Source organism: Perognathus longimembris, chromosome 18 (genome assembly GCF_023159225.1).
Source record: "Perognathus longimembris pacificus isolate PPM17 chromosome 18, ASM2315922v1, whole genome shotgun sequence".
In the NCBI taxonomy this organism is placed as follows: Eukaryota; Metazoa; Chordata; class Mammalia; order Rodentia; family Heteromyidae; genus Perognathus; species Perognathus longimembris.
In genome coordinates, this window is record NC_063178.1 from 26,636,571 (window position 1) to 26,659,042 (window position 22,472).

Genomic DNA, 22,472 nt, shown 5'->3' on the forward strand with positions numbered 1-22,472 from the left:
AGGGTACAGGAGGAGTGGACCCAAGTACAAGGTGGGCGGTTTGAGTCTCCTTTAGGAGGCCCTCCGGCCAAAAACCAAACTGACTTGTGCCCTACCAGTATAAGCAAAAGCAAAACAATCAAACAGACAAATTACAGGACAAGACAAATGAACAGCGCTGTTTTCTTACCTTCGGAGTCTGGGATCTCAGGGTCTCTGGGGCTATCCCGGACGAAACCCCAAATGTTGTGCCAAGTTGCAAGACCACCCCCAAGAAGACCACCGAGATTCAGACACTCCGAAATGCAAAAGCAAGGCAAGGCTTTATTTAACGAGCTGCCAACTCGGGCCTCGTCCTACCCACCGACACAGCGGAGGTTAGGAGGAAGCCCCGAGCTGTGATTATACAGGGCTTATAAAGGCAAAGAACAAGGTTACAACAATCAGCTGTGCAAGCAAGATTAGAACACAGGTACAAATCTAATTGGCTCAGGGTTCGATTCTAAAATGGGGTTCACGTGGTGGGGCCTGACTTCAAAGTCTGGCACCTCACTGGGAAGGTAAGCACGGCGCGCTTAGAGGAAGCTGCCGGTTGGGCCAGAAAGAATTGTGACCAAAACCCGAAAACTGAACTCAGGCAGCCTCAAAGTTGCTCCTGAAATGAGTTTCTGCCAAAAAGATGAGCGCACCTGGAGAGGCACCGAGGGCTGGGTCATGTGGGCCCCGTCTGTGGAGCCCAGGTCTAGAAAACAATGCAGTTGTCTGATGCAGCCTTCCCTTCCCCACGTCCAACGAGTTTGGGGTTTTAGAGGTTTTGTGTTTTAGAGGTACTGGGGCTTGAACTCAGAGCATTGCATTTGCAAGTCGGTGTTCTACCACTCGAGCTGCTCCTGCCAGCTCCATTCTGTACTGCTTTCACTTTATGCCTGTGCTCCGTGTCCATAGTGGGTAGGTGACAGGCATTGGTTCAGTACTGGGACACCCCAAGAAACTAGGGCTACAGGCTTGAGCCATCCCGCTCAGCCACCAGTTTATTTCAAGCGGCCAGGAGGACTTTCTTAACCGTGAACGCTAGCCCCCGCCCGTGCTCGTGTCGCCTGGAGGTGCCGGGATGCTTTAATCAGAAAGCAGTTGTGTGACTGCAACCCCAAACCCCAAAGCAGTCGGAGAAGCCGGAGACTGGCAAGGGTAACTGGGGGGTGGGGGGGCGTGGGGGGAGACCGCCAAAGGCTGGGTGTCTCCTCAGCCTCACAAGGGAAGCTGCCTCTTTGGGAAGTCCTGCCACATTGGACCAGTCACAAAGCACATTTCCCTGTGTAGCTACAGAGCTGTGTGGAACAGAAATGACATTTCCTTTGTTGCCAGTAACAAGAGGAAACCAATGACAGGGCTAACAGCTTCTTTCTTTTGGTCAGTACTGGAGTCTGAACCCCAGGCCCCCCTCCTCGCGAGGCAGGTGCTCTATCATTCCCTGCCATACTTTCTTGCTTTAGTTTTAGGGTTTTTTTGCCTACAGCCAGCTCAGGCTGCAGTCCTGCCTGTGGCCATCGAGATGGGAGTCTCATTAGCTCTTTTGTCTGGGCTAGCATTAAACCAGTCATCCTGATCTTTGCCTCCTTAGTATTTGGGATTACAGGCATGAGACACTGTCCAGCCTGGCTTAAATGATTGAAGACATAAAATTGTTATTATCAGTCGGTCATGAGACTTGAACTCTGGGCCTGGGTGCTGTCCCTGAGCTCCTCAGCTCAAGGCAAGAGTTCTACCACTTTGAGCCATAGTGCCACTTCCAGTTTTCTGGTGGTTAATTGTAGAGAAAAGTCTCCTGGCTGCCCAAGTTGGGCTGTCATTGACCAGCGATTGCAGCCTCTTGAGTAGCTAGGATTACAGGCGTGAGCCAACTGATTCGGCTTAAAACTGCTTTAAAAACAGCGTTTCCTGGAGCTAGGGATTTAGCAACCAGAATACCCTGTATTCCTAGCATAGCAAAGGAGAAGCCCACAGCCACTGCATTTTGAAAGGCTTGGTTTATACAAAAAAAAGAGATTGTGTTATGTCTGTTTTACGTACAGTAAGTGAGACTTTTAGTCGAAAAAACATGACCCCCTTATAAAAAGCAAGATGGCACTTCATCATGAGGCACGCGCTGTCCAATTCCATGACCCAGCTAGGGCGCTCCAGGCACTTTCCTTTCCCTTCTTTAGCTCTGTATTTGAGGGCTTCGTCTTGTTCCCCTCCTCCTCCCTCCCCCACCATCACACCTGCGGGGACTAACGTAGATGCCCCTCCCCCCCAGAAGTCAGCCATTAGCTGAGCTTTAGGAACATGACTTTCTAGAATAACTTAGGTTCCTAGACTCATTCCTTAGCAGAGTTAGAAAACTAGAACATGTTTCTTGTTCATTCAACTCTTAATTACTAGTCTCAAATGACACAGATCAGTAGATTCTGATTTAGTTAAGTGTAAAGGTTTTTACAAGGCAACATCCCCAATGTGATGCCGCCCAGGTCCAAGGAGAGAGGGCGCCCCAGCTCTGACAGTGAGCAAGCGGTGTGGTAGCTGCCCATCCAGCCTGCAGCGGCTTCTTCTCCCGCCCCTCCGCCTCTCATGCCCTTCATTCGCTACACGGACGACCTGCAGGGCCGTGTCCCCTCAGAACAGGAGTGACACAGAGTTATGAACATTATTAGATTTTATTAACAAAAACTTTGTACATTTTAATACATGTGGAATTTTACATCTAGGTAAAATAACAACACATTCAAAATTTACCATTTATACAAATTGTTACAGAATAACAACCAGTGGGTTAAATAAGTAAAATAAGCCACTGATTTTTTTAAATTATCTACAAAAGATTTCACTTTTCTTTAAAATTCCCCTGAACATATAAAAATAAATTAATTTTACTTTTCTCAATTAAATCTACCAATTAGAAATATTACAAATCAAAATATCAATGTTATCTTATGAATTTTTCACAATACAAAACAGATTCACAAAACATTATTTACAGAAATGAGGTAAGAACTGTGCAATGTTTAACCAAGAGACATATTGCAGAATTAACGTGTTCTTCCAGCTAAGTACACAGTGGAGGTCTAATTACAGCTGGGTCTTTTCCACTAATAACTCACACTGAGGCACTGTCACATCAAGAGTGTGGCAGAGCTCTAAGGAAAGTTTGGTTTCACCCTAGTCAATGGAACTGTACTGGCCGGGGTTTTGTTTAAAAGGTCAGTGATGAGAAACTGTTTAAACAGAACACGTGTACTTACCAGATCCACTCATTTTCTTGTGACTCATTAGTGGACAATACCCAGGTAACAGTTTCGCCTGAGCTATCTACAGTGGCACAGGAAGTTTTCGACAAAGGCAGAAGCACGGGGAAGGCCGCTGCTAGCAGCTGTTCCTGCCACTGGCGAGGGCTGACTAGTTGGAGCTCTGCTGTCTGGAGCCGCTGCAACCCAGGGAGGTCCTAACAGGCACTTGATTAAGGCCAGACCCTACCAGTAGTTTCCAGAGCGGCCTCTCTTTCTGAAAGAAATCTTTCACTTTGAATTGATCTGGTTACCCCAGCAGCCTTCGAACTCACTTAATTCAATGTTTCTTTACAAAGAAAATTACCTTTAGCAGAAGCAGACATTTCCCTCCAAACTTGATTATCAAAACTGGCCAGATCTCTTTAGAAAGGAAAAAAGGACCTACCAGTCAGATGACCTATATAATTGTAATATATAATGAATAAAACTCCGGGAGAATTAAGACAGTTCCTTAAAATTTAAGATCTGACTCACAAGAGCAGGCATATTGTATCCGAAACAAGATAATTTCAGATTCCAACTTGTACAGGAAAACCAAATAGTTCGTAAATGAAAAAAGTCTTCAGTTCTGCACCAACTATATTAAAGTTTTTCTTGGGTTGATAAACTTTACATGTGAATTACTTCACTGACAAAAGATAATTCTTAAATTTTCTTTCAGAGTTCAAATACTTTGGGTGGGGCGTGGGCATTCCACTTCAGTGCAACAAAGCAACAAGAGTCAAAGCCTTGGAGAGTGGCCCGCGGCTTCCGCTGCTGCTCCTCGCTGGGACAGGCGTGTGGCGTGCGTGAGGCGGTGCCACCGCAGCAGGGTGGGTGGCAGCCGGGTGCTTCTCAAGTGTCAGCTTTTCTCTTGCGCTACCGGTCCAGTTTTATCACTAAGTCTCTGCAGGTATAACCAACAAAGAATCAGATGCGTTCACTCAATCAATCCCGGCTAACATTTGTAATATGCTCTTAAACTGAAACTTGATGAAATGTGGTACGTGGTTAGGCCTTTGTTTTTCTGTAAATTGGCTACTTTCCAGCCTAGTAAAGACATTAGTAAGAACTATTTTAAAAACCCTAAATTGGGCAGTAAGGAGGATTAAAGGCAGGTGCCATCTGCGGGATAGGGGGGTTACTGAACGCATGTAGTCTCAGCCTCCCAAACCCACTTCTCCACACAAGCAGTGACGCTCTTGCCGATGAGTTTTTATGGACCAAGAAAGACACAGCTCTGGTCCCAATTGCTGTGTGTCCTTTCAGCTTCAACTCTCACGATTTACTTACCTATGAAAAGTGGGATTACTGCCTGTTAAAGATTTCGACCGCATATACCCCCGCGGAGAAGGCGGGGACTTTCTAGTAGCTAAATAGTACTAGATTGCTTCTGACTGGCTGATTTGGAGATGAAGTCCCACTCTGTAGCCCAGACTACATGGTCCTCCTGCTCATCCTTCCTGGCAGTCAGGATTATAGGTATGTGCCACCACACCATACATCAATAATAAAAAGTGAACAAAGCTGAAGTTCTGCTATCAAAAACGTACTTCACATTGTGTAATTTAGGAAACTTTAGTTTGTAGTTAAACATGATCAAGCATAGGGGGGAAAAAGTCCAAAACTTTCTGTATTAGTACAGAATGACCAGGAAGCTGGCAAAACAGAAGGAGCCAAAAGCACTGGAGTCCGCCGGGGCAGGGGGGTGGGGGGGTGGGGGTGCTCTCAGCTGTAATCCTAGCTCGACAGGGGCCGAGATGTGAGGATCGCCTCTCAAAGTACAGGCAGGAGAGCCAGCTATGAAGACTCATCTCCAACTAAGCACCAAAAAAGCCAGAAATGGAGATGTGGCTCAAGCCAGAGCAAGAGTACTAGTCTTCAGGGGAAAAGTTCAGAGTTCAAGGACAGGGCCCAAGCCTTGAGTTCAAGCCTCACGACAGGCACCGAAAATAAAAAAGCTGATAAGAGTACTTGGATTGCTTACCCTAGAATTCATATATTATTACATTACAAATTCAATCTTAAAAGGCATTTTGGAATAAAATAATACCAATACTTCTAAGTTATATAGAGTGGTTTTACAGGCAAATTAATTTAAGTACACTTGCTATAAAAACCACCAACTATTATCTTTTGATTGGACTATCCTATACAACTTGCTAATTAAAACATATTTCCATCTTGTAAACTGCTGAATTAAAAAGGCCTTCAAACCCTTATGTGCAAATTCAAATTGCTATACTTAGGGGATATGTAAATTGGCTTAGGGTCCTTTGTGCTTACAATATCCAGCTGTTGAAACAACTGATTTTAAGAAGAAAATTTCAGGGAAACGATGTTTTTTAAAAAGACTAGAAAAACGATGGACTCGGGCTAAGCCGTCGCGCTCTCCTCCCTGGCCAGCGGACCCGGGGCACGCACTCACTGTGACTTTCTGGCTGGCGCTGTCCCCGTGGAGGGTGAGGAAGGGGTTGGCAGCGGTCGGGTGCAGCGGCGGCGCCTGCGCGCTGGCCAGGAGGTTGTTGATGGGGATCTGGGCGGGGCCCGGGAGCTGCAGCTGCTGGAGCTCGGGCGGGTGGCGCTGCTGCATCAGCTGGTACAGAAAGGCTTGGTGCTGCTCCTTTGGCAAAAACATGGCAGAGAGTGAGTTCCAACCTCAGAATAAAGCAGTCAGGAACGCCTCCGTTTTCTATTTCCTTCCTTTAGCATTAAAGCACAGTCACACTAGGAAGAAATCAAGAACTTGGCTGGGAGCATGGCTCAAGTGGCAGAGCGCCTGCCTAGCAAGTCCTGAGTTCCAACCGCAGTGCACACAGCCTTGTCTAGAAACACGCTGCACTAAATCATCTACTATAAAGTAGTTTTATAGGTGAAAAGCCCGTTTTCCAAGACCTGGGTTCAAGCAAGGCCATCGCGATCCGTGCTGAGCCAGCAGAGACGCAGCGTGGAAGGCGAAGCCATCACCTCTGCCTGGCTCAACGGGGCTTTCTGCTGCAGTTCCGGACTGTTCTTTCTAGCAAGTAGATGTTCTAGTCAACACTCTTCCTGAGCACTGCTTGGGACATGGGAGTTAAGGAAGTGAGGAGACAAAACAAAATGTTACAACGTGATTATTGTGGAGGGCAGAGGGGGTTGAGGACCATTCATTCTCCTGCAATGAAAGAAAGATGGAAAGAAGCCACATAACCAGAAGGAAGGATCGAGGGCCCTAGACCTCAGCTTACCCAACAGGAGCCAGGTAAGATGAGGGACAGGGAGGAGGGCGAGCGGAAAACAGGGCCTGGGTTTGTAAGCTGTAGATTTCGAGCACTTCTGTCCTTACTCAAGGAGAGGAGACAGGAAAGGGTGGGTTTCTGGCACCGGAGACGCATGCGTGCTTGGGGCTTTCTCTGTGGCACCGCTGAGGGGTGGAGAGCAAGGGTCACAAGGACTTGGCATTGCTGTTTTGGGTAGGATGTTGGGGTTTTGGTAGGATGACACTCCAGAAAGATTGGGGCTGAAGATGAAAGCCATCAGCACAGAGCACATTGAAGATGTGTCAGGACACTTGAAGGTAATGGGGGAAGAGGAGCTGTGTCCCAGAATGGAAGCAAAAAGGACAGGCCAGGTACACAGGGAAACCAAGTGAGATACTGTGGTGTGGTGAGGAGAGAAAGGAAAGACAGTGATAAAGTGTCAGGTGAGAACTGTTGGGCTTAGCAGAGAAGGCCTTCTGAGGGGGCAGGGAGAAGAGGACATCAAGAACAAACATTCCCTCTTCCTGCTGAGCCTGATCCCAGGGCTTCTTCCACTTGAGCCTCCCCCTCCCCCCATCAGGCCGTTTCCTCCTTAAACTAAACCCCAACAATCCCGCTACACCACAGCTTTCTATACTAAAATGCGCTGGGCTGTATAGACTCCTATTTTCTTCTCTTTTGTGGAGGCTCTAGCCCGGCTTTAGAGCCCTGCAGGATGGGAGTGCACCGCGGTGCCCTCCACTCCCCCGCGCTGACTTCCCAGGCCAGAAATGAGCTCCGGCTGTTCAGTGAGGGTTCCTGTGACTCGGGGGGGGGGGGGGGGGCGCTGTTTTGCTTCGCTTTTGCTTCACATGCCTGTAGGATCTGCCCGCGTCGTGTGTGCTAGCAGTTCATTTTCACTGGCAGTGTGGCTACAGTGCATGCAGCTGTCTCCATGTTTCCCTGAGGACATAACAAGGGCGGGCGGCTGGGTCCCTGGGTTGTGTGCTCACTGCTGTAGATCCTGGCCCGCCCAGAGGAAACTATCAGTTCACACTTGTACCAGCAAGGGGGGGAGGAAGAGTTCTACACTCCTGTTGCAAAAATCAGCCCTGCCTTTCTCCAAGCTTCCAAGTGGCCAAATCTCATTGGTGCCTTTCCTGGAAACATTTCTCCTGGCCCCTAAGACACCCTTTATTGGTTTATTGTCCCTTTCCATCTTCTAGCAGGTGACATCAGATCTCACTCTTTACAGCCTTTCCTGGGAGTCCAAGCTCACATTATACAAGTGCCTGCTCAACATTTCACATGCCCCTCGAAACAAATCTCAAAGTTGGTTTCCATGGGAGAAGGTTCTAGCCCTACCTCCCTGTTCCCAGATTCCCAAGTCCAAGGATGCTCACGCCTTGTAACAAAATAGCACAACAGTGCCAGGCATGGTGGGACACACTGTAATCCCAGCACTCAGAAGGCCGTTAGGACTGTGAGTTCAAGGACAGCTACATAATGAGATCTTGTCTCCAAAAGGAGGCATCTCCATAGAACTTACATGCCGCCCGTGTACTTTACGTCATCTCTGTAACAGCTAATACACTGCAAAAATGCTATGTGGCTAGCACCTACTGTATTGTGTAGGGGACAATAACAATAAAAAGCCTGGACGAGCTTAGTAGTATAGTTTCATTTTTGTTTTCAAAAAGCTTTCCGTTTAATTGAATCCGCAGGAGGGAAACCCTTCATGAATCACTGTCTCCTCTTACACACTGGTTACCTTCTGGTCTTTCAAATCTCCATTGAAGTCAACATTAATTATTCAGGATTTTATGTCTGACAAGTCTTGTTGGTTCTTATCTAAATATACCCCAATTCCAGATTTTCACATCTCCATTTCCAAGTGGTGTGACACCCCATTGCACTGAACACAACCATCCTACATACCGCAGTCAATGGGACCCCAGTGCCACGCCCCCCTTCCCGGTGCACTCTCTCCAATGGTGCAGACGGGGCTGGGTGAAAGAAGACTAAACACGGACTTTATGGTAGAACAGTGTGTGCACCCCTTTAGTATATGCTGCTCTCTACTGATGGTAAACTCAACTATTCAGTAATAACTTTTCCATCACACTCAAATCCTTATTTTCCACCACAGCCAAATGGTGGCGCTTGGAGCCGAGGTGCCTCTGTCCCACTCCAGCCCTGCTGCCTGCCTTCAGTGTTCGGAGCACGCCTGCTCATCCCACCCGCCTCTCTCCCAAGTCCAAGAGGTCCGCACTCAATGGTACCCTCCAAAACGGCCGGAGCACCTACAGTGCTCCTCCCTGGCTGAGTGCTTGCTCAGCATCCACGAGGCCCTGAGTTCCATCAGGCTGATGCAGGTGCAAAGAAACACAGGACAGAAAGGCAGACGCCTCTATCTGTTCTCTACCCTCCTGTCCTCATTTTGCTTCTCCGCATTTAACACTGAAAAGGCCATGCATCCGTCATCTATCTCCCTACCAGAACGAAGCTTGACAACAGATCCATGTTCATGTCTCAAGTCCCTAGAGCCAAGTCAACAGAGCCACAATACAATTGTAATACGAATTATTAAGTGAATGTGACATCACTTCGAGGCCTTCCAACTTTGCAAAATGGCAATTAAAACTTTTTGGATACGCACTCCATAATGTTATTTCACAAAAAAAAAAAAATATGCCCATCTAAAGCTCAGAACACTTGCTCTTCATACAAATCAAACATAATCAAAAGGAGTAACTTACTGGTGTGAGTTGTTGAGAATTTAACAACTGTTGAAATTGCTGTTGATGAATAAACATTTGTCTTTGCTGGTCAGAAAGTAATCCTAGTCCTGAGGCACTGAAAAAGGATTAAAATTCTTACTTTCTCTCAATACTTTTGATATCTCTAAGAAATGTAAAATACAAGGCATCTTTTCAATTTAATATTTAATAAGCAAGTTTTAACTATAACATTCTTTAAACAACTATGTACAATTTTTCTTTCTCTGTACACATGGGTAACAGGAATTCATGTTGTCAAAGTGTTTTGCCACCAAAAAACCAGAAGTGGAACTGTGGCTGCAGTGGTAGAAGCATAACATTGAGCCAAAAAGCTCAGGGACAGCACCCAGGCCCCGAGTTCAAGCCCAAGGACTGGCATGGGGGGGAGGGGGGGGAGAGTGTTTTGTTGTTATATGCCAATAGGTACAAGCTTATTTTGGGAATAGAAATGTGCGTGTGTTTATTATAAAACATTTTGTTTAAGGACAACCCATGCTAACTAAGACCAGAGGAGCAGTTGCTAGGATGAGCCAGGACCATCTTCCGCACTGGGAAGGGAGGGAGTGGGGGAAGGAAGGAAGATCCAAACCATGCCCAGCTGACTGAGACAAAGTCTCACAAACGTTTGTCCGGGCTAGCCCCGAACCATGGTTTGCCCAATCTCTGCTTTCCAGATAGCTAAGTGGCACAGGCTGGAGGCCCCTGCATCTGGCAAAATTTAGCTTTTTGTAATGGTCACATTAAGCATCAATGAAAAGAAAGCCAGAAGAAATAACGTACGCTTAACCACTGAAAAGCCAGTTAAAATGAAGTCTCTAAAAGTACAGCATGGGGACTGTACAATCCCCTTATTCTAAACATTCAAAATCAAATCCCAGTACAATGAAACCAGGGAGTTTCTTCCTGTAAGTTTAAGATAAATATTTGCCTCTCACTTATATCCAGATCTTTGATTTAAAAAGTTAACAAAATTACACTTAAATTTTTAAGAAGCATTATATGTAATCAGCAAGCTAACATTACCTTTCATTTGAACTTATTATATACATGAATATAAACATACAAGGAAATTCAAAAAATAACATTTAAAAGTAGACAATACAGATCAAGACTGACATTTTCAGCACAGAATACATTTAATATTTGATTACCAAGAGATTTTTTAAAATCTGAAGTACATAACTTTCAAAAATAAATATACTCTATAGTATATACGAATTTCAAAAGTTTGGGTACATTTTTATCTTAGACTACATCTGTGAGAAACACATTACAAATTCCAATCAAAGCGTGAACAACACTGCTAATATGTTGCTTTTAAAAACTCAAAGTCCTATTTAAATGTCTTACCTGTTCGTCAGTGTGGCTGGCATTGGATGTGTTGCATTAGGCGGCGCAGTCGTGTGGGTGAGGGGGGCAGGGTTCTGGGATATTGTGACAGGGGTCTGAATAACCCCATTTAAAGCTCCTACAATGCCGTTAATTGCCAGTTGGTTACCTGGCAAAGCTCCAATTATTCCGCCCACTGCAGACACAGCAGGAATCGTGGATGTTACAGTCTGCATTCCACTAGCCAGCGCCCCTACGGTCACACCATTGACCTGCTGAACGCCAGGAACGCCTGGGCCTGGCTGAGCTGGACTCTGCCCAGCGGGCGGTGGCGTAGACAGGGCTGACGAGCTGCTGGTGCTCTGGCCACTGGACGTAAGGTCCTGATGCAAGGAAGAACACAAAGTTCACCAGTAAATAGCAAAGCACTTTCATGTAACACCTTACTGTTCACAAAACACTCAAATGAACATGACCATACAAAAATTACCTGGTTTAATACAGGAAGAGAATTGTCAGGCAAATAGCTATTTCCAATATGTGGGCTCTTACTGCTGTTCAGGGAGTCACTAGTAGGAGCTAGAATAATAAAAGAAAAACAACCTTTTTTTATCCTTACATCACACAATGTGTTCAGATTAGAGGCTATTTAAAAGCTGCTGCTGCCAAGCACTGGTGGCTAACTCCTGGAATCCTCAATTACTCAAAAGGGTGAGATTTAAGGATTATGGTTCAAAGCCAGCCCAGGCAGGAAAGTCTGTGAAACTTATCTACACCAAAAAGCCAGAAGTGAAACTGTGGTTCAAGTGGTCATCTTGGGCACAAAAGCTCAGAGATAGTTTCCAGGCCCTGAGTTCAAGCCCCATAACTAACACCAAGAAAAAGAAGAGTTCTGAAAAAACAACTTATGGTGAGGTCCATACCAGTAACAGATATTAAGAAATTAGTCTTGCCCGGGGCTGGGAATATGGCCTAGTGGCAAGAGTGCTTGCCTCCAACACATGAAACTCTCGGTTCGATTCCCCAGCACCACATATATGGAAAACGGCCAGAAGGGGCGCTGTGGCTCAAGTGGCAGAGTGCTAGCCTTGAGCAAAAGAAGCCAGGGACAATGCTCAGGCTCTGAGTCCAAGGCCCAGGACTGACCAAAAAAGAAAGAAAGAAATTAGTCTTGCCAGGTGTTGCCTGTAATCCTAGCTATTCAGGAGGCTGAGATCTTTGGATCAGGTTCAAAGCCTGCCTGGGCAGCAAAGTCTGAGATTAATCACAGATTAATCTCCAATTAACTACCAGAAACCCAGAAGTGGGAGCTGCAGCTCAAAGTGGTAGAGTGTTAGCCTTGAGCAAAAAGAACTCAGAAACAGCATTGAGGCCCTGAGTTCAAGACCTATAACAGACCAAAAAACAAAAACAACAAAAAAGTCTTACTCCTAAGACTAATTTAAAAGTGGGGTGGGGGAGAGTGAAAGATAAGACTACTGTGATGTGAATGTACACCTTTATATCAGTAGAGATAATTATACGTTTAAATAATTTCAACACTAAACTATTTCTAAAGAGAATATTCAAGTAAATCACTTAACAGGATTCTCTATGCCCTTCAAAAATGGCCCAGCATTCCCTTTCTACATCTTTATAGAACTGGTGACCAATCAAGTCCATACATTCCCATGGTTACAAAATAAACATTCTCATATGCTTACCACTCTGTGCTGAAAATGCATGTAGCTGATGAGACGGACTCGGAGTTGTTATTGTCGGAAAAGGCACAGAAAGCTGTGCGTTCAGAAGCTGTAGACGTTCCTTTTTGGCAGTCAAATTTTTAATCTGTTCCTCTAATCTTCGATTTTCAACTTGAAGTTGGTGTAATGACTTCAGCATTCCTAAAACTAGCAGACAATTGATAGTTTTCAATAAAAACAAGTCCACACCTATGACTAGATATTTTATGTATATCAATAATCTTAAAAATAAATTATAACAAAAATGTGGAAATTCTATAAAATATCTGATTGTGGTTTATTTCTGAATTTCTACATAGATGTAACTCTTACCTGTAAAAATGTTCTTCCTAGGTGTACTATCTGGAAACTGCTTTCACATACCCCGCCACCCCCAAGGAACACAAAAAGATATCAAGTTCACATCATTTCTATTTGCCCTCAAAATGTAAACTAAATTAAAAATTCATATGTCTGCTAGGAAGTTACGTTTCCAATAGTAAAGAATCACAATAATATTCTTTACCACAATGAGCACATTTTGTTACATGGTTTAAACTAAGTGCTCCAGGGCTGTCAGTGCTGACAGAACACACATTTAGCATGCACAAGGTCCTAAGCTTGATTCCCAGGGGAAGGAGGGAAGGAGGGAAGGAGGGAGGGAGCAAGGAGTCTCCTATGCCACCAGACACCTGGCAAGAAGCCTCCAATTCCATCCGCTGCTCTGCGTGTTGCTGCACAGGTCTCCAGCAGGGGGCGCTGTGAGCGCACTCCTGTGGCCTCTCCCTTGCAGGAAAAAGGAGCAGTTTGTAAACAGGCGGACTTTCTGTCCAGCCCTGTCACTTCAGAAATTAATGTGTTAGTTTCCTTCAGACTTGGACTTTGCAACTGATAATACAGAGTTTTGCCCTTAGGCCATAGTAATGGATGTGTTAAAAAGTTGTATTTGTTTAACACAACCAGAAGGCCCCCGCTGGCTCTGCTGCTATAGACACATATGGTCATTTACCAAGGATTTAACTTACCCTCCTCTTCAACAGCCCCCAAGAAACTTTTAAGGGTGCGCAAATGAGATGCAGTAAGACTAAGCTAAACCTGTCTTCCAGCTATAACATTTAAAAAATTACCCCTACATGAATTTCCTCACATTTTTTTGTTGGGGGCCCATTGATAAAAATACAAACTATGATCAACTAATAATTAAAACCTTTTGTTTTAATTTTAAAAATTAGTTCAAGTTTCTATCCCCAAATGATGGAAATCTGTTTCCACTGGAATCATTTATGTTAATACTGCTATACTTCATCAAACCAATATCTGTTATAACTTCCCATTTTGGGGGCATTTTCTACCTGTGGCAATCACTAATCATTAAAATCTTACTAATATTAAAGATACCTGGCCACACTTGACTTTATGAATGCTTTTTTAAAAAGTTCTCCTAGCATGAGTAACCTTTCTGTATAAGCTTAGAGAAAACAGAGAGTGTATGGAGCCAAAGTACTGTAAGTACAATAAGGAAACAAAGCACCAATGTGATCACAACGAACAGTAGCCAACAAAAAGTACTTCATATGAGCCAAGTGATGTGATTTACATTTTTCATACTGTTTTCCTCGTAACAGCCATATGATACAGATATGTTCTTATTGCCACGGTCTACAAATGACCATTGAGAACTGCAAGAAGACTTCCCCAGCATGCTGCTACTAACAGTTAAAGACAGGAAACCATGTTATGTCCTAGGAAACCACGTTATATCTTTCATCATATTAAGGGCAGCCTAAGTTCATATGACTCTGGTTATTATGGATAAAAAGTGACTTCTGCAAAAGATAGGCCTGTTTGCCTATCTTTATTTAAAGGCAAGAAAAATGAATACTTACTGTCACTAGGAGTGCCCTGTTCTAATAAAAATTGCTGTCCTTCACTCCACTGCCGCTCCAAAAGCTGTTCAATGCTGGACGCGACTGGGGGCAGGTTCTCCAGACTGCTGTTGCCTGGTTGATCGTAACGAAGCTGCAAGTTGCTTACAGGGGATCTGCTGAAAACATGAGTTCTCAAGTTAAACAGAAGAGTGTGTTCGTTTCTTACCTAATGCTGACCCCTTTATCTCATACAAGTTTATTAACACCAGGCTGTTTATGCCGTAAGTTCAGATTCCTGGGTTACCCTAAAATTGAGTGATTATCACTCTTCTTCACTGAACAAAGCAAAGAGCTATAATAATTAAAAGCCACTAGAAAATCACAAATATACCACCAATCATCACTAAAATGGGCTACCAAAGAAGTTGCTGTGGTTTGTTTTATTATAAAACAAAAAAGGCAGAGCCAAGAACCAGTGGCTCACACCTATAATCCTACCAAAGAGACTGAGCTGAGAATCCAGCGGAGGCAGGAAAGTCCCTGAGACTCTGATCTTCAATTAACCACCAAAAAGCTAAAAGTGGAACTATGGCTCACATGGCAGAGCACTAACTTTGAGCAAAAAAACTCAAGGACAGTTCCCAGGCCCTGAATTCTAGGTCTAGGAAAAAAAGGAAAGGAGGGAGGGATTAGTAAATGAGGCCTTTCTTGGCCTCTAGCATCTGTTCTACCATAATACATCAATAAAGAATGTGAGAATTTTCGAAGTGTTCCTTATGATCTCACAAGATCTTCACAACAACCTAGTGAGAAGCCCAAAGTCTGATTTACACATTCCACACCCAGATGAGAACACAAGTCGGAGCTTCAGGGACTTGTCAGAAGGCATGCTGGTGCGTAACAGACACGCAGTGGAGGGACTAGTGTTCACACCACTGTGCCGCAGCCTCAGTGATCAGACTTTGTATTTCATATACAAGCCTCATGTGCAACATACAGTTGGCCATCCTCTGCAAACACAAAAAAATAGTCCCAGATAGCACACTCGTCCATTTGTGGCTGGCGTGCGTGTGCGTGTGCTGGTACCCGCGTGAACTCCAGGCCACATTTTCTCATGCTCAACAGAACTCCATGTGAGTAATAAGACACCCCTATCCACAGGGCAGCCCCCCTCAAGTTTCCCCTCTGGATTGTGGAATACAGTCCAAACTTTTTCCCCCCGGTGCTAGCACTGAGGCTTGAACGCAAAGGCATGAGCTCTCCCGCAGCTTCCTCACGTAAGGCTGATGTTCTAACACCTGAGCCACCGCCAGTCTGACATTTTGTTGGTTAGCTGGAGATAAGAGTCTCAAAAAATTTTGCCCAGCTAGCTTCATGCCCTGATCCTTCAGGTCCTGCGCTCTGGAGAAGCTAGGATTATAGGTGTGAACCACTGGCAGCCAGCTCAAGTTGATTTTTAATATAAAGTTGGAAATATATGTGAGAAATAATTTAGGGCCATATATTAACTTCCCTAAGAACAAAAGGTACACTAGCAAAATAATACTAAGATTTTGAATAATTTCTGGGTAAATTAACTGGTGCTCTAAGTATAAAAGCGAGACAAAGAAATGCTTCTTTCACTGAACATATGAGCTAAACTTCAATGACGTTCTTCTTTGGAAGTAGTACAGTACAGAAGTACTCACAACATGAAAGCACAGGCCAGTGAGATAATACTGTTAATGTCTACTTCAGATTCCTAGGTCCCAAAGAAAGGGTATTTAACTTCCTTCAGAGTCCAAGTAGGAAAAAAGATACACTACTTTTAGTTCACCCAGAAAATATACAGGAAAAAGGCAATACTAGATGTAAAAAGAAAAGAGGCTAAAAACTAAAAATTTTTATAATGGCAAAAAAGGAAAACAACTCACTAACAGGCATACTGTATCCCAAGAGATGTGCAGCACACACCACAAACCTTCACTACGACTCCATGGCTAACAGAATTTTCCCCTATAGAGAACTTTCCTTCTTGTTCCCATTCTCACCTAGCCTGATGTTTGAAGGCAGCTTATACAAGTAGAGAACTAGGGACAGAAGTTGAAAAAAAATCAACAATAACAACAGAAACACTCCACTGACATCCATAAACTGACACACACACTAAGTCATACCCATCTCCCCATGTAGAAGAAAAGGAACACCAAGTTCCATAGCCGCACACTAATACATTCCTATTAACAAATGGTACTAGAATGATGCCATATACTAAGATAACTGCCCAGAGCGTGAAATGTACTTTCCACGCCGCTTCAAATAACCTAAAAACCTAGGGGATAATGGGAACTGCTACCTGCGTTCCGTTTATGCGTAACAGCAGCTAGAGAGGAAGGAAAGGTAAATGTGTAGCCTTTAAAGCCAGAACTGGCCCCCACGTTACGAGTCTTGAGCTTGCAACTGTAGGACTTATTGGAAGACTATCTTATGAGCAGAACTGATGACCCAACTCAATGCATTAATTATACCAGCAGCTAAATATACAGATGATTGGAAACCTAAAAAATATGAATTCCTCTTAGCTGAGAAATCTAATGTGTTTAAATTAATATTCAAATTAATTAAGAATTTTTCTTGACTGTCTAGACATGCTTATCTACAGAATGCTTTTATAGAGCCTCAAAGTATACTCTCCAGATGGGAGATAAAGAAGTTTCCGAATCTCAGCGGTTCCCTTAGCCAGTTCTCCCCTCGTCAACTCGGCAGTGTAAATATTACATATCACTTACCTCGGGGAGAGACTTCCCTGGGGTGAGCTGCCTCGGCCAGCTAGGTTTCGGCTATTGTCTCCAAGATCTTGATCTGCAGTGTAAATATTTCAGAGCTGATAAAGTGACTCTCTCACAAGATAAAAGGTTTTAAGCTCATTTTTTTTTTTTTGGCTAAAACACACATAGCAACTTTTCCAGGATCTTTGCTGTTTACCCCGAAAGCATCGGGCAGAGCCCGGTGCCCACTCAGCAGCTGAGTGTAAGGCGGGGTCCCCACGTGTTTCTGGGGTGTACAAGGCCATGGGTTATGCTGTTCTTTCGCGCCTTTCCATTTTTCAGCACAGAAGCATGGTTTGAATCTGCAGTACCCTCCCCTCGGCCACTTTTAATTTCTATGGTTAAAGTAATGAATCGCAGCTGTGGACAGCTAATCTGTATGCTTATCACAGCAAATCCTTATGCTCTGTATGTTTTAACACTTTGCATCCCAAGACAAATCATAAAAATACATCTACACAGAGCCTTACAAGAGAGTAAAAACATGTTATATGGAACCTCACACTAAAAATAAAATTACATAAAACACTACATTTCCAAGATGACCAAACAAATGAAAAATCTAGAATTACATATTTAAAAGGCAACAAAATTCATCCTTTTAAGTATGGTAGAGGTAACAGAGTTATGTCCTCTTAACAAGTAACTTGTACTTTCCCTGTACTTAGTATTATTAGTCCCTTGTAAAATCGCCGATCTGGCCTCTTTCAAGGTTGTCCTCCCCTTATTCTGAGTCCAGTAACCTCTGGCCCTTGAAGGGTACAGACATGACTGATCTATTCTTGGTGAACTGCTAAACCCATTCCCTTCCCCCAAACAGGCATGACTACTTAGACATGTCAACAAATCCTTAAGGATGGAATGACACAAAGCAAATCCAGTGGTTCCTTAAAACAATACAAGAGGTAAATGTTACAAAATGTCAACTAGTAAAAATTCACGGGATTACTAAGCACTGCAGAGATTCTCGAGCAGTATTTTTTAAGCCAAATTTGTGTGATGCAATTTCACGAATTATGCAAATAAAGGCTTAGGCTATTCACAGAGAGACCCAGTGTTATGCTACTTTCATTGCATAGAACTGAGGAGTGAATGCATCAATCACAAAGTCACAGGAGACAGTGTTGCGCTCCTGCCTGCTGGTGGCTGTTCTTAAACATTTGCATTTCAGACAGTTTTTTTTAAAAAAATAATAATAAAGCACATCACTATTTTCCAGCATAGTATATTATTCAGTACCAACTGTGATTCTTTCCATTAAAAATAAAATAATAATCTCCAATTAACCAGCAGAAAGGTGGCGCTGTGGCTCAAGTGGTAGCAGTTAGCCTTGAGCACGAGAGCTCAGGGAAGCACCTGGACCATCACAAACAAAGAAATAACAGTAGAGCTTCTTTCTCTCTTTTTTCCAGGCACCACTGGCTCACGCCTGGAATCCTAACTACTCAGAGGGCTGAGATCTGAGGAGGATCACCATTTGAAGCCAGCCTGGACAGGAAAGTCTGTGAGACTCTTATCTCCAAGAAAACACCAAAACACAAAACACCAGAAATGGGGCCGTGGCTCAAGCAGCAGAGCCACAGGACCCGTGGGGAAGGAAGGGGAGGGGAGGGGAGGGGAGGGGAGGGGAGGGGAGGGGAGGGGAGGGGAGGGGAGGGGAGGGGAGGGGAGGGGATTCCACTGCAAAAGAATTGGAGAGTTTATGGGGGGATATGGCCTAGTGGCAAGAGTGCTTGCCTCCTATACATGAAAGCCCTGGGTTCGATTCCCCAGCACCACATACACAGAAAACGGCCAGAAGTGGCGCTGTGACTCAAGTGGTTGAACAAAAAGCCAGAGGCAGTGCTCAGGCCCTGAGTTCAAGCCCCAGGAAAAGAATTGGAGAGCTGAACTTTGAAAACTTACCTGTTTGATTGTTTTCAGACTGCGCCATGAGAGCTGCCATTGATGGGTTTGGGTTTAATCTATTGCCATACATGTGAGATGGGGCCTGACTAAGAGAAGATCCAGACAGGGTATTTGCCTAAATAAAAAGAAGTAAAATGATAAATGAACTATACTGTAAAACGCCATCGTTTTTCCTCCTGGAGACATAGTGGCTGTATTTCCTGCAATCTCAGCACATTAGCAACATCTTCAGACATTTTGAAAACCATTTCATTCATTCATTTGCCATTCCAGCATGTCAACTGAAAAGCTACCTAACTACGTTTTTTTAAATGGGCTGCCACACTCAACACTAAAGCTCACAGCGTGGTAACCACACGACTTACTATGTAATCATCTTAAAACCATTTAGAAAATAAGATCAGGTAGGCAACAGATGTTTTCACAAATGCTCCAGTCGCTTACATCACCAGCAGGATAAACAGGTCAAAAGGTTCAATATCTACTTTTAACTATACAGAGCCATATCTGCCATTGCTTAACTCTGTCATTAGTAAAACCTGCACACTGTTTTGTTACTTCCTATTTTGATAGCCTTGGAAGCCTGCTGCTTTTACTGTTTTGTTTTGTTTTTATTTTAAAAGAAAGCAAACATGCATCACAAGTACGTGTTCTATACAATGCAGGGCTCGAGGAATCACAGCTCTGCCCTGACCCCATATAAGGCACTGTCTTTTTGGCAGGAAGCCAGCTCTACTAACTGAAGAGCTAGTCCAAAGTTTGTAATTCATTCATGTTGCTAACCACAATTCTGAAGGCCTCCACTGGGATCTGTGCCAAACGAGCGCAAATGAACCCTTAAACAGATGAAGCTGGGGAGGCCGGCCAAAGTGTTGCATAATCCAGTGTAATAAAAATGCCTTCTTTGATGTGCACACTCGCCCACTTTCCAAGAATATTGTAACCTTAAGACGTGACATTTTGGAAGCAAATCTCTTGTACACAAAATACTGTTACTCACAGAAGGCTATTAAGGCCTGAAATATTTTTCAGATTTAACAGAACCCCAATTTTAAACTATTCCTCTTTTTCATGAATGAAATTAAACTTAAGCTTTTACAAAATGAAATCACTGAAGAGTTATTTCAGAAAACTCTTGAAAGTAACTTCAAAGAACTGAAGCACTCTTCTAACATAAAAAAAATTGAGAAACAGGAGAACAAAAAGACATGGGACATTTTGACATGTCATAGAGCATGTAAGAGACTATGATGACATACTTGTTATAGCAAGCAAGATATTACACTCTATTTCTGGACAGACTCATATCCTGACATCATACTTTGGCTGTTAGCCAAGTTACTAAGCATGAAAACTGTACTCTTACAATTCACAGAAATAGTATCCATGATGGAGAATCCCCTCCTTCCTTTTGTATTTCAAAGGGTATACATTCACAATTTCATGTGTGTAATCAATCTATTCCAATTATATATTCCTTATACCCAATATGGATGAAATCAGTTTGTAGCTCTCAGTACAAGACATAATTTCAACCTAAAGATAATATTGCATACTTAACTATGCATTTAATAGTATGGGAAACATGGGAATTTTAGCTACTCATAAAATAACAGAGAAAAACTCAAACCAACCAATAGAAAATGACCAAATATGACTAGTCCCGCATGTTTATATGGGTCTTTGATACCTAACGCTGGCTGGAGAGCAACAGCCAATTTACTCTTACAGGGCACACAGTTCTAAAAAGATCAACCAAGAACGGAACACATTAGAACTGGGAAATTAATTCAGGGGAAGAAGAAAGATGAGTATCTTGAGACAGTTTGTTGGCAGCAAGAAGTAACGACTCACAGCAAGAGACAAGAAGGAAGTAACGGAAGCGCACAGGGGCCCTGCCAAAACACCTCCACGCACAAGGACACAGTTCACCTCCAGTCTCTCTGCAGTCATCTATGTTACACACTGGCTAAGTCACAACTAAAACCAGTTGGGACGGACACCCTTTCAATTCCAACCATCAGTCTCCCGAACTGCATTAAGTCTCTTAATAAGAATCAAGAGAGCCAATTGTAACCAGAAATAATTCCTTTTGTTAAGGAAGGGTTTCTTTCATAGTAGCTTCTACTTTCAGAGTGACACTTTTCTGATCTAGTCTCCAAATTCTTAGCATTCCTATTATTTATCCATTGGGCCCAATATACTAAAGACCAAACTACAAAACAGTTCGGCATAATTGGTCTGCATAGTGACCATCACAAAGGGAAAGTAAGTCGCTTTAGCATATTCAAAGCCAGGAAAATCTCCCCCCCCCCCCCCCCACCCCCGCCGTGTGGATGGAACTCAACTCAGGACCTCACACAAGCTAGGCAGGTGCTCTGTCTGTCGTGCTGGTCTGACACCTGCTTCATTTTAGTTCTCCTACTCCTCAAAGAGTACCTCAACCTGGCTTTCTGCCCCGGCCACCCCCAAACCATGATCCTAATTACCTCCACCTCCTGAGCAGCTGGGATTACAGACATGTACTACCACGTTTCACTCAGCCTGGTGGTTTTTTGAGGTTGTTTTTCTTTAGCTACAGTAGTTATACAGGGGAGGGGTGTTCTTATTACCTTTTCACACATTTATAATGTACTCTGATCAATCTCATCACGCTCCCTGCCCCGCTCTTGCTGATTTTGCCCCGGCCACCCTGGATCGCACTTCCCTTACCTATACCTCCACGGTCCGCACAAGTTAACAACTATAAACTAAGGTGAAAATGCTCTCGTAAACCAATTTCCAAAACCATCCAGGGGGAAGGGGTGGTCTTAGCACTGTTTTTCCCTTTTGAAAGTTGCTCCATTTGTGTAAACCAATTTTCAAGTGGACGGTGCACACCTGTTGCCGGTCCTGTCAGGGGACACTATAGAAAGTACGGGCTACTCCACACCTGACCCACACCAAATAACTAAGTCAAAACAAGTTATTCATTTTACAAGATTACTTTTGCTCTATTACTGTCTAAACCACTTGACATTACTTTCTGCCAGAACATCATTTCAAGGTGGGCAACTCAAGTTCCAAAATACCATTTGGAATGGCTTCTGTTGGTGCCGCCTGCTCCAAATCCCCCTCTTTTTTTTGGCCAGTCCTGGGGCTTGGACTCAGGGCCTGAGCACTGTCCCTGGCTTGTTTTTGCTCAAGGCTAGCACTCTGCCACTTGAGCCACAGCGCCACTTCTGGCCATTTTCTGTATATGTGGTGCTGGGGCCTCATGTATAGGAGGCAAGCACTCTTGTCACTAGGCCATATCCCCAGCCCTCCCCCTCGTTTTAATGAAAAGATCCCACAACTTAGCAACAGAGGGTAAAGAGGGAGAGCTGGAAAAAGATGAGTTTGTTAAGACTCAAAAAAATAAAAAATAAAAAACGTTTGTGAAACTGCCAAGTGATTCAAGAGCACAGACAGAAGTCCAAGTTAACCTACAGAAACAAGGGTTATGAAGCAAGGGGCACTAAAAGCTTTCATATAAAAGCCATCCTGAACAAGGATAAAAGGAAAATTAATATACACATATT

The 22,472-nt window shown here is 43.8% G+C and overlaps 1 protein-coding gene across 16 annotated transcripts in view; it reads right to left on the bottom strand.

The window, feature by feature from the left end:
• Positions 1–2,657: 2,657 nt before the first annotated feature.
• Positions 2,658–22,472, bottom strand: part of Mllt10 (MLLT10 histone lysine methyltransferase DOT1L cofactor) — a 134,759-nt gene continuing 114,944 nt past the window's right edge. For 14 of the 16 annotated variants that reach the window (XM_048367862.1, XM_048367856.1, XM_048367864.1 and 11 more), the window contains 9 exons: positions 18,910–19,027; positions 16,966–17,038; positions 14,216–14,373; positions 12,312–12,497; positions 11,099–11,187; positions 10,630–10,991; positions 9,259–9,355; positions 5,710–5,904; positions 2,658–4,188 (listed from right to left, as the gene is read on the bottom strand). In XM_048367862.1, coding sequence (XP_048223819.1) covers positions 4,144–4,188; positions 5,710–5,904; positions 9,259–9,355; positions 10,630–10,991; positions 11,099–11,187; positions 12,312–12,497; positions 14,216–14,373; positions 16,966–17,038; positions 18,910–19,027 — 1,323 coding nt within the window. In that variant the 3' untranslated portion in view covers positions 2,658–4,143. The remainder of the gene's footprint in view (positions 4,189–5,709; positions 5,905–9,258; positions 9,356–10,629; positions 10,992–11,098; positions 11,188–12,311; positions 12,498–14,215; positions 14,374–16,965; positions 17,039–18,909; positions 19,028–22,472) is intronic. The other 2 variants (XM_048367863.1, XM_048367861.1) reach the window with 1 other exon arrangement.